At 33.4% G+C, this 12,653-nt stretch overlaps 1 protein-coding gene across 4 annotated transcripts in view; it reads right to left on the reverse strand.

Annotated features, from left to right (window-relative positions):
• Positions 1-12,653, reverse strand: part of RTTN (rotatin) — a 204,872-nt gene that overhangs the window by 119,681 nt on the left and 72,538 nt on the right. For all 4 annotated transcript variants that reach the window (XR_010124196.1, XM_054460788.2, XM_063653821.1 and 1 more), the window contains 3 exons: positions 7,923-8,111; positions 7,070-7,309; positions 638-782 (listed from right to left, as the gene is read on the reverse strand). Coding sequence is in view for 3 of the 4 variants with exons in the window: in XM_054460788.2 (XP_054316763.1) it covers positions 638-782; positions 7,070-7,309; positions 7,923-8,111 (574 nt within the window). In the remaining variant the exon portion in view is untranslated. The remainder of the gene's footprint in view (positions 1-637; positions 783-7,069; positions 7,310-7,922; positions 8,112-12,653) is intronic.

Consider the following 12,653-nt stretch of genomic DNA (forward strand, 5'->3'; position numbering starts at 1 on the left):
GGCACCTGTAATCCCAGCTACTCAGGAGGCTGAGGCAGGAGAATCATTTGAACCTGGGAGGCAGAGGTTGCAGTGAGCCGAGATCACACTATTGCATTCCAGCCTGGGTGACAGGGCGAGACACCGTCTCAAACAAAAAAAAAAAAATTTAGAATTTTTAGAAGAGCTAAAAATCTGAGAGTAGTAGGGGCTAGAAGGGTAAATACTCCAGTAACCGTTATTTAAGGCCTGAGCGCACTTTATTCATTCTTTATAACTGCACCATCACTATACCCCCTCTTGCCTCCATCTGGCTTTGTTAGCTAACTCTTAACATGCCTATCTGGACATCCACCCTGTCCCCTGCCACCTGAACTGAAATCCCCACTTAAAAATACAGTTGCAGCAGAAAGTTCACATGCAGAACAGGTTTTATTAAACACAAGACGGTAGGTCCCATTCACTGTACAGAATTTTAATAAACACATTCACAATCGTATCAGGAAAGCCATGTTGTTATGAGCCATTCATTACATGAAGACTACTTTACCAAACATAGACGATATAAAATTATCCTTTTCCATAATAAAACGTTAATGATTTCTACAAATAAGTTATTTCCCAAACTTAAAAATCCAAATTCCTTAACACCACTTACATGTCTAAGAAGTAATTCGAGAATCCAGTTTAGAAGTTCTAATGAAGAATTTTTTCTTTGTTCTTTTATTAATTTATTTAAAAAATGTACGATATCTATCAGCAGTTTCTCATCTTCAGTGCAAGCAGGAAGCACTTGTAAAAACCTATAATGAAAAGACAATAATCATGGTTTCTGGCGCTTTAAAATACACAATACCACTGTTCATCATAGATATGTACTTAACAGATGTCTTGTGAGGATGCTATTTTATGAGACACTGTTTGAAATGCTTTGGAAAATGCAAAGTTGAAACAAACTGGGTATCTGCCTTCAAGAACATGAGCTTATAGCGGAAAAAACATGTGGACAAGTAACTAAAATAACTAGAAGTGACAAATATCATAAGAGAAAAATAACAAATTCAGAAAAAGTACCAAAAAAATACCAAGGGGAAAAACACTGACTCTAATAACTGCCCAATGAAACTTGCTTTTTCATACTGGGAATGCCATGTTTCACTGATAAGAAGAATTAGTAATTCAAACCTAATTCTGATCAACTCGAAAAAATAAGGTAATAAAGTGAGGGGGAAAAAAAGGCCTGCAAAGGACGCTACCAGAGTTTGTAACAGGCAAGGAAAACACTGAAGGTAGACTTAGGATGAAATTTCTTTGTAAGTTCGGAGCAAAAGGATATGAGTCAATTTTCTAAGATTTCTTTAAAAAAAAAAACAAAACTGGTTTAAGAGAGCTAAAACATTAGTAGACAATAAAACTTTTATTTAAAAGGGAGAAGTAGTTTGGAAACCTTTTTTTAAAAAGCAATCAGGAAGAGATATGAGATTCAATTTTATCTGTAATGTTTTATTTTTTATAAATCTAAAGCAATTTCATCAAAATGTTAATAAGAGTGACAATAATATGAATCTTAATATTCAGCATTTATTGAGCACCAACCTTGTGCCAGCCTATGTTCTAAGAGCAGGGTTTTTGTCAAACTTCATAACAACATTATGAAGTAGGCACCTCTATTTCAAAGACAAGAAGACCCAAGCAAAAATATGGTTAAGTCGTTTTTCCACAGTCACATGGCTAGCAAGTTTTAAAACAGGAATACTAAACTAAGCAGTCCAACACCAGGGATATATAATGCTGTGTTTCTTAGTAATGTGGTGTTTGTCTCATTATTATTTTTCCTTACTTAAAATTCCCACATCCCCAAAATGACATTCAGCTGAGTAGGATGGCAAGTGTCGAATTATGAAAATTGAGAGGTGATTCTAACAACCATAGATCTTTGGGAGATTTATGATTTAACAATCATAAAGATTATAAGAAGTCTTCCATGATATCCAGTGTAACATTAAAATATCACCTCTGTAACCCCATTTTATACCCACCCTCATATCCCTTAAATCTTAGTGTACTATCCTCTTTTCAATTCCTCTTGAAGACACAAGACACTCTTTCCTAACTCAGGGCCTATCCCTTTGCCTGGCATTTAAAAAAAAAAATTAATTTGTATAATATTTGTTGAATATGGCATTTTAGTCTAGAGGAGAAATAATATATTCTATAAGTGGTTGTGAGTCAACTGATCATCCATTTACGGATTCAAAGTATCAAATTTCTGTCACATAACATGCATCAAACTATATTCCATTTATTTGCTTTATTTTTAACTGACAAATAATAATTGTATATATCTTTAGGGTACAATGTGTTGTTCTGACACATGTATACATTGTGGAATGATCCAATCAGGCTAATTAACATACCGATCACCTCAAATATTTATTTCTTTGTGGTGAGAACATTTAACATCCATTCTTTTAGCTATTTTGAAACACAGATTATTATTAACTATAGTCACTGTGCTGTAAGAGATCACCAGAACTCATTCCTCTTGTCTAACTGGAATTTTGTAACCTCTCAGCAACGTCTCTCTTTTCTCTACCCACATCCCCCTGCCACTTGCCTCTGGTAACAATTCCACTCTCTACTTCTTTGAATTTGACTTTTTTAGATTCTATATATAAGAGAGATCATGTGGTATTTGTTTCTCTGTGTGCCTGGCATCTTTTCGGCTTCCAATCCCATAGACTTTTAACATCCTTAAACCTGTTATGCCTTGGCTTAAGCTTCATTCTCTGAACCACTTTCTCTCTACTGAAGAGGGATAGGGTGCTCCTCTAATACAGTTTCCTAATAGTCTGCTTGGAAGCATTTCTACTTTTGATTATAGTTTTAGCTGTCTTAATTCCAAGTTCCATGACAGCAGGACCCTATCAATTTTGCTCACTGCTATACTTCCTACAAGAGTGACACCTAGTAGGTGACCAATAAATGTTTGTTGAATGATGGAAAAGCAGTAGGAAAAGAAAGGCAGTAGCCCCTTTCTTCCTATTCACCCCATGCCACAGCACCACACCCATATAAGGTATCATGTCCAGATCTCAGGGAGAGTCCTAAGAAACACAATACCCTTGTAAAATAGCATGAACAAATGAGAAGTCTGGACACTGTGGCTTTTAAAGTCTGTCTAAAAAAAAAAAAAACAAATCATTTAAAGCAGGCTGGGAGGAATAGAGAAGAAATTATAGTTATGTTTAAATGAAAAGTTGTCACATGTGAAGACAGTATTTATTCTGTGAGTTTAAAGGACAGAATAACAGGTAGAAATGACCAGGTACAGTCCAAAAGAACAAAAAACTTACAAATAATCACAGCGCAAAAACAGAATGAATATCCTTCAAAGGAGGTGTTCATGCTGAGGCTGCATGGCCAACTGTATCCTATGACTTATGCCATACGTGAGGGATATAAAAAGGAATGTAATAAACCCAAGGCACATGAGAAGACAAATATTTAAACAACTGTAGAAGTAATGCAGGAAAGCTACATGACAATCATGGTAACTACAATTCTACATACATTACAGAGTAAGAAGACCTTGGAGCTCAAGGAAGAGTAGATATTCACAAGGCAGCCAGGGAGTTAACTATGTAAAAGCAAGGAGGTATAAAACAGAAGTGTATGCCCTAAAATATCAAGCAGTTTCATAAAACCTCAATATTTGCACTTCACAGAAACACAGTATATGTTAGAGAGAGAGGCGGAAACTGCACCTGAAAAGGTAAGCAAGAGCCAGATCAAAAAGAACTTTCTACAGCATACTAAGGGGTTGGAATTCTATTAATATCCAGCACACCATGGAATAGAACCCACAGGTGACATGTATTTCAGAAGGATCATTTAGGAAGCAACATAAATGAGTGGCATAAGGTTAAAAGCAGGAAAACCAATTCGCTAGTCAGTCTACAGTCTGGTGAAAAATGGAGAAAAACAGTAGCAATAGGACTTTCAGTAGGAAAGGAGTAGAGAGGCATTAAACATGCAAACTCAACAGAAACTAGTTGAAAGATGAGTTCATGTCCTTTGTAGGGACATGGATGAAATTGGAAATCATCATTCTCAGTAAACTATCGCAAGAACAAAAAACCAAACACCGCATATTCTCACTCATAGGTGGGAATTGAACAATGAGAACACATGGACACAGGAAGGGGAACATCACACTTCGGGGACTGTTGTGGGGTGGGGGGAGGGGGGAGGGATAGCATTGGGAGATATACCTAATGCTAGATGACGAGTTGGTGGGTGCAGCGCACCAGCATGGTACATGTATACATATGCAACTTACCTGCACGTTGCGCACATGTACCATAGAGCCTAAAGTATAATAATAATAATAAAAAAGAAAAAAAAAAAAAGAAAATGTGGCCCTTAGAATTGCTTCAAATCATCACATTTCAAAAAAAAATACTGATTTGTATAATTGTAGCTATTTTACATGACAATTATAACTAATAAAAATAATAAGACAAAAAAAAAAAAAAAAGACTCTAGATACCTCTAACAACTTGTAATCCTACTGAACCATGACTATCAACTGTTTTCTTAAAATAAGTTTCCAAAATGATATTAGATTATAATAGTATGCTTGTGTGTTAGCACACACATATAAAAACATACACATAAATTAATGTTGGACTGTTAAAATAATCAGCTTGGAAAGTTATGTTTAGAAGCCATAGTACCGTAAGTAAAAAGATTTTAGAAACCATTTTTTGTTGTCAAACTGAAATATACTTTTGTTAATAGTGATAAACAGTCATGGTTTAGGGTGGTGTTCATTTCGGTATACATGTAAAAATCATTTTTACCGTTCTCTCTTGATAGTTGAGTTTGCTAATATCATTTTTTGGTAAAAAATTAAATGTAACTTCAAAATAAAATAAGACTTCCTTACATCTGTTGCTTAAATGACCTGAGAGGACAATTTCAAAATATCTGAGCAAAGCCAGAATTATTCTAACATACACACTCACTCCTAAAAGGACCCCTTTTGCGGAACATTCATTTGGATATATCATATATTTGAAAAATTAGCCTCAAAGTATATTTACTGACATGGAAAATGTCTAAAAAATATTATTTTAAAAATACAATAAAAAACCATTCACACAGGTATGAACATGCTTCTCTACATTTTGTTTTGTCTAGAATGATATAATTTGAAATAGCTGTATTTAAAAAATATTAAACTAAGCTTATAAAAATGTTCTCAATATCTCAATACTTTATACGGCCATAATTTATGGGAATTTTCTATCTCCAAGCACCCTTTAAACTGTTGGTTCATCTTAGATAATCAGTCAAAAAGATAATGTTCCTTTCTATCATTAAACTGAATGAAAGCAAAACTAAAGTTTCCCAAAGCCTCATTAGTACATACATTTCTGGAAGTAAAGTTTTTAAAAAGTTTTCATGAAAAAAGGTGGATTCTGTGATATATATTTTTGATACATTCCTTAGTGAAACATAATACAGCAGAAATACATGAATATTTATAAATTAGGCAGTAGCGTCTGTGTTGCCATGATCAAACACAGGCCTAAAAACCAAATACAAGATGAATATTATATATACGTGTGTATATATATTAAACATATACACAGTCTATACTCTCTACTTACACTAGTCCTGAGGAAACTAAGTATAAAAATGTGATGCTCACATACAGTTACTGCTACTGGGCAATTTGAAATACTCTAAAGGCTTCCATTGACCCACAGTTTGAGAGTCTTTCCTGTAAAGTGGTATTGCATACTATTTCTATGGTTTTAACTCACAAGAGAAAGAAAACTTAGTGCAATGAATTCAATCAGCTTTTATGTTAAAATTTCTTTTGACAAATAGGGACATATTACATTTATTTAAAGTGAAGGATTTATGCATTCTTCAACTGGCAAGACTTTAAATGCAGGAGTGTACTCATAAATATGTAACTGAGAGTGCTGACTTATTGTGTTTGTCAATTTCCATGGTGTAAATATACCACTCTAGACAATTTGGAGCTACCATGTAACATGAAGTTGTGAAGAGATGCACAGTGGCACTCCATTGTAGTTATTTCCATAAAATACATACCCCCGTAGTGCATATGTATGCAGAACCTCAAGAACAAAGATAACAGTAAAATGTTGCCACATAATTAGAAAGTGATGTTTGCATATTCATTACCTTTTGTCTTCATATAAGTTATTTAATTGTAAGTTTATATGATTAAGAATGGCTGTGTTTAACAATCACCTTACAAAAATCCTGAAAATTCAACCATCAGCTCTCTCACAAGGCTGTATTAGTGGGCACCAGCACACCACTGGAAAGCCTAATCAGATAAACTAATTTTTAAAGCTAAACTAATAAAGGAATTCATATTTTGGAAACTCATTTAACCTAGCAGCTTAAAAACTGCATATTTTATGTTAAATGATAAAGTTATACATTTTATACTAAAGTCACATGAAGAATAAAATGAAAACCTGCTTGCAGTGGTTGCTTATCAGTCTTGTTGCAAATGCAACCATCTGCTACAAGTTAAGCATGTTAAATTGACAAGCTAGAGCCTTCGCAATTAACTGCTATAAAGAACCTCCACATGGCAATCAACTTCATGAAATTGAGAGTGAAAAGAAAAATGATATAATTTACTTAAGAACAAAACAAAAGCAAAACAAAACAAAACAGCCTGTGGCAGGTGTACCACACCTATTAATCAATTCACTGATGTCTCAACTCATTTATAACATGGATAGAAATAAACATTCAATTTGTTTCATCCATGTCTTATCCTAATTATTTGCTTTTGTGAGGTAAAATTTTCTAAGGATAATAAATTGTTACAAGTTTATTAATAATCCCTTCAACAATGCAATAACTAAATTAAAAATTTCTCTTTGGCTATTATTACAGATGATAAAAATCCTGGAGTTTTTCTTTCTATGATAGCAGCAGTAAGGGCATAGACTCTTCAAAGGTTAGGAGATGAACACAAATACAATACAATCCAGGTCTTTGAAACTGGCAGCTTTGACCTTACACTGACCTGTTTAGTGCGGTGTGCCAAGCCAAGGACTTCAAGGTAACCCCACATGGACCAGGGCAACCCTTTAAAGACAATCTGTCATTCAGAAGATAAAAACTCATCCTGGTGACAGCAGCCCTAACTTCCCTGTGGGTTGCAGCCTGAACAATGGAATGGAGGCAGTCCTGCAGCCCACTAGCCACGTGTGTTATCTTCAGAGTGAGGATGTCCTCTGTGGATAACTTTAATGCATCTAAAATTCTAGACAAAAAGAAAAAAAAAGGAGGAGGAACATAAAGCTATTTAAATAAAAGCTCACACTTATTTCTATCATAAACTCCCCCAAAAGCTGTTTTATCTTCATTTTCTTTTAACAAAAGATTGACTTACAGCCAAAAGAAAAACTGATACATATCTGTCAATGTTAAGATTTTACACTGGCATCCCAAATGTTTATATTGACTTTTCCTCCTTATGAAAATTTTTATTCACATAAGACAGAGAGATTAGAATATTAAGATACTCAAAAGTAATCACCATCACACTAATGATAACACTCATGCATATACTTACTGAGATTTTGTTCTAACCCAGAACCCTTTTCCTAGTGATTCATATCTAAGAACAAATCAGACTTTAACCTCTAAAACAGTACAGAGTAAAATGCTTTTTCATTGAAAATTTTCCCATATGATAGGTTAAAAGTAATAAACACATGTAATCTTTAAAAGAAAGTAAAAATTATAACTGTTAAAAAGCAGAATCAGATGATACCAAGGGAAAAAGCTACTGGACCTAAGGAAAAAGTAAAACCTAACTAATTAATTACAATTAATTAATTGCAAATGCTTTTTCAACTAATATAAGAGCTTACTCTTGCGTTTTAGTTTCCGAGTTCATTTGCTTCAACAGATTATCACTCCCATGATACCATGACAGGTTCCAAGCTATTCTCAGCATATCTGACACCGGCTTCAAGGCCAAACAATCAGCAGATAAGGGCAAAACTATGGAGTAAGGACTCACAGCATGGTGTCCAATTACATGAACAGGTAGATGATACCTAAAGAAAATGTGTACAAATAATTACAAACTTTCAAATTCTTAAATGCTACTCAAAAAGATGAGCCACAAATGAGGGCTAGTTCAATGCCTCCCAACCCACAATAATGCAAAGGTTTCTCTTAGTCCCTAAACAATTATCATAATTTATACAGTATTTCAATTATTCTTTTCATCTCCTCTAAACTCCCCAGAACACTTAAATCCTTTCTTGAGGACTTACCACATTCTATGCTATATTAGAGTTGTTGTGGAGATAACTAATGCTCCTTGAAGTCAGGGACCATGAATATAGTGAACCAAACACAAAAGGTGTTCAGCTAAAACACTGATATTTACTTTATGCCAAACACTGCTTATTTTGTATCATTCATTCACAGTTACATGGTATGGCACTATGATACCTATTTTACAAATGATCAAAATGAGGCTTAAAGCTGATAAATGAATTGCCTATGATCATAGAGATCACTAAGTGACTGAATTCCAGCTTATTATTTTCACTTGAGAACATGGTTTCATCATCAATAAATTCAACAAGAACCAAGAAATACGTTTAGAAATAAAAACAGATTCAATAGCAGTATCTTTTAAACCAAAGTTAATTTTGTTCTATCGTAAAGACACATGCATGTGTATTTTGTCTCAAGTTTTTCCTTTAACATGGTGAAATAATCTAACATGCATGTAAATTTGCATCCTAGAAGGAACAAAAAGAAATTTTAAAACTCCTAAAATGTATATGGAACAAAACATGCTCCTAAATAGCCAAAACAATCCTAAGCAAAAAGAACAAAGAGGGAGGCATCACACTGCCTAACTCTGAATTATGCTACAAAGCTATAGTAACCAAAACAGCATGATACTAGCATAAAAACAGACACACAGACTAATAAAACAGAATAAAGAATGCACAAATAAATCCACACATTTGGTCAACTTTCAACAAAAGCACCATGAACATAATTTGGGGAAAGAACAGTCTCTTCAATGAATGGTACTCAGAAAACTGGATATCCATATGCAGAAAAATGAAACTAGATCTCTATCTCTCATCACATACGAAAATCAAATGAAAATGAATTAAAGACTTAAGTTTAAGACCTGCAACTATGAAACTACTAGAAGAAAACATTAGAGAAATGCTTCAGGACATTAGCCTGGACAAAGATTTATTAAGTAAGACCTCAAAAACACAGGCAAGTAAAGCAAAAATAAGTAAATGAGATCATATCAAGCTAAAAAGCTTCTGCATAGCAAAGGAAACAGTCAACAAAGTGAAGAGACCACCTATGGAATGAGAGAAAATACTTGCAAACTATTCAACTGGCAAGAGATTAACCACCAAAATATATAAGGAACTCAAACAACAGCAAAATAATAATAATAATCCAATTAAATCTTGGCAAAAGATCTGAATAGAAACTTCTTAAGACATACAAATGACCAACAGGTATATGAAAAAATTCTCAACATTACCAATCATCAGAGAAATGCAAATCAAAACCACAATGAGATATCTCACCCCAGTTAAAAAGGCTTTTATCAACAAGACAAAAAAAAAAATAACAGATGCTGGCAAAGATGTGGAGGAAGGAGAATGCTCATACACTGTTAGTGGGAACGTAAATTAGTAGAGCCATTATTGGAAATAGCATGGAGTTCCTCAAAAAACGAAAAACAGAACCTGCATATGATCCAGCAATCCCACTGCTGGGTATATATCCAAAAGAAAGGAAATTGGTATGTCAAAGAGATATATGCACTCCCATGTTTACTGCAGCACTATTCACAATAACCAAGATATGGAATCTACCTAAGTGTCCATCAATAGATGAATGGATTTTTAAAAATGTGGTATAAGGAGTATCATTCAGACGTAAAAAAGAATGAAATCCTGTCACTTGAAACAACATGGATTTAACTGGAAGTCATTATGTTAACTGAAATAATCCAGGCACAGAAAAACAAACATCACATGTTCTCCTTTATATGTGGGAGCTTAAAAAAAAAAAAAAAAAGGTCTCATGGAGATAAAGAGTAGAATGATGATTACCACAGGCTGTAAAGGATGGTGGGGAAGGGGAGAATTAAGAAGGGATGGCTAATGGGTACATAAAAATTTAGATAGAAGGAATAAGATCTAGTGTTCAGTAGCACAATAGGGTAACAACAGTTAACAGTAATTTGTTGTATATTTCAAAATAACCAGAAGAGCAGATCTGAAATGTTCCTAACACAGAGAATCAATAAATGTTAGAGGTAATGGACATCCTAATTACTCTGATTTGATCATTATACATTGTATGCTTATATCAAAATATCACATGTACTCCATAAATATGTACTATTATATACCCATAAAAATAAAATAAACTCCCCCATATAAATAAGCAAGCAAGCAAAGTGCTGTGGGATATAGCTGAAGGAACTCCTAAGAGAATGGGGAACACAGTTCCTTCAAAGAAGCAACAATAAAACTGATAGCCAATGTTCCTACAAAAAATGGACTCCAACTGCCAACCTAGAACTCTATACCTAGTGATAACATTTTTTAAAACAGAAACAATTTTTAGATTAAAAAAAAAAAACCTTACAGAAATCATTGCTAATGTAAGTGCACTACATTAAATAATAAAAAACTCTTAAAAAAAAATTCTCAGATGGAGGCAGAAAAACCAAAAAAGCAACAAAAAGTAACAGAAACGACCAAGGTATACAAATCTAAATGAGTATTTACTGCACAAAATAATTATAATAACATCTTATAGAATTTAAAATATGTATAGAATTTAAATACCTGACAATAAAAGAAAAAAAAAAGAAGAGCAAATGAATGGAGTTAATGTGTTCTAAGGTCCTTGCATTGTCCGGGATGTGGTAAAAATACTAGTTCACAGTCAAGGAAGTAAATTATAATCTCTATATTATAAAATAATAATCATCTGTATAAAATATATAGGAATAATGTATATAGAAGAATACTTAGCTGGGCACAGTGACTCATGCCTGTAATCCCAACACTTTTGGGAGGCTGAGGTGGGAGAATTGTTTGAAGCTAGGAGTTCAAGACTAGCTTCAACAAAGCAAGATCCCAATCGCTACAAATAAATAAATAAATAGAATACTTAATGTATATATAACTATAAGTTAACAGCTGGAAAACATGGACTAATTTTAAAAATTAATCAAGAAAAGCCAGAGAGGAAAAAGAAAGAAAAAAACCACATAGGACAAATAGAAAATAGCAAGCTAATAATCTGTATTCAAAAATATTAGAATTCTAGTAAATGTAAAATGCATTAAAATATTCCATTAAAACTGTAAATACTGTCAGATTGGACCAAAAAAAACTCAACTATATACTTCTTAAAAAAAAAAGTACATTTAAGGACACAGAACAGCTAAAACTACAAGGATGGAAAAATACATATCATGCTAACCACTAACCAAATCAAAGCTGGTGAAGCTACAGTAATAAGAGATCAAGTGAATTCTATATGATGAAGCACTGCTAGAGATAAAGAAATAATTTCATAATGATAGAGACAACCCACCAGCATGTTTACAAACTAAATTACATGGCCTCAAAATACATTGTCAGCCAAAATGACAATGTCGTAGTGGAGATTTTAACATGCCTCTCTGCTACCTGAAAGAACTTCACACACATATAATAGACACAGGGAAGATCTGAACACTATCAATAAACCTGATATATTTTGATACTTATAGAACAGTATATCCAACAACTACTATATATACATTATTATTTTCAAGTACACATGGAACATTTTAAAAAGCTAACCATATGCTGGGCCATAAAGTAAAATTCAACAAACTCTAAAGAATTAAAATCATAGAAAATATTTTCTAACGTCAATATTAAGCTAAATATTAATAATAAAATAACTAGAAAACCTAATAAACTAAATCTTCACTAGTTACCCCCAATAACTCTAAACAACCCTTGAATCAATGAAAAAAAATCACAAAACACTTAGAAAATATTTTGAACTAAATAATAAAATATGGCATATCAAATTCATGGAATATACCAAAAGCCATACTTAGAAACATTGATAGCTTTAAATGAAAGGGTGGCTAATAATCAATGGCCAATCCTCCAGTAAGTTAGCAAATGAACAGCAAATTAAGTCTGAAAAAACATAGAAGGAAGAAAATAATAAAAAGCAAAGAGTAATACATCAGGACCACTTTGAGATACCACTATACATCCATCAGATGGGCAACAATTTTTTAAATGACAACATTACTGTGATTAAAGGAATAATAAAACCCTTTCTCCTCTTTATGGACAAACATGATCTTGAGCTAACTCTCTGTCCCTTTACCCAGTAAAATCAGATAGATATGGAATGTCAAGAATTTACTAAGCTGCTTTGCTTATGATGAAAATGACGCCCCACATCTGGACTGAGGCATCTAGGAATAAATTATAAATGCATGATGGGATGTCACAGCTCTGAGCAATCTTGAGTACTGTGGCTCTTATAAGCAACCTGGAAACTATGCCTACAGC

This window comes from Pongo pygmaeus, chromosome 17 (assembly GCF_028885625.2).
Source record: "Pongo pygmaeus isolate AG05252 chromosome 17, NHGRI_mPonPyg2-v2.0_pri, whole genome shotgun sequence".
NCBI classification, from domain to species: Eukaryota; Metazoa; Chordata; class Mammalia; order Primates; family Hominidae; genus Pongo; species Pongo pygmaeus.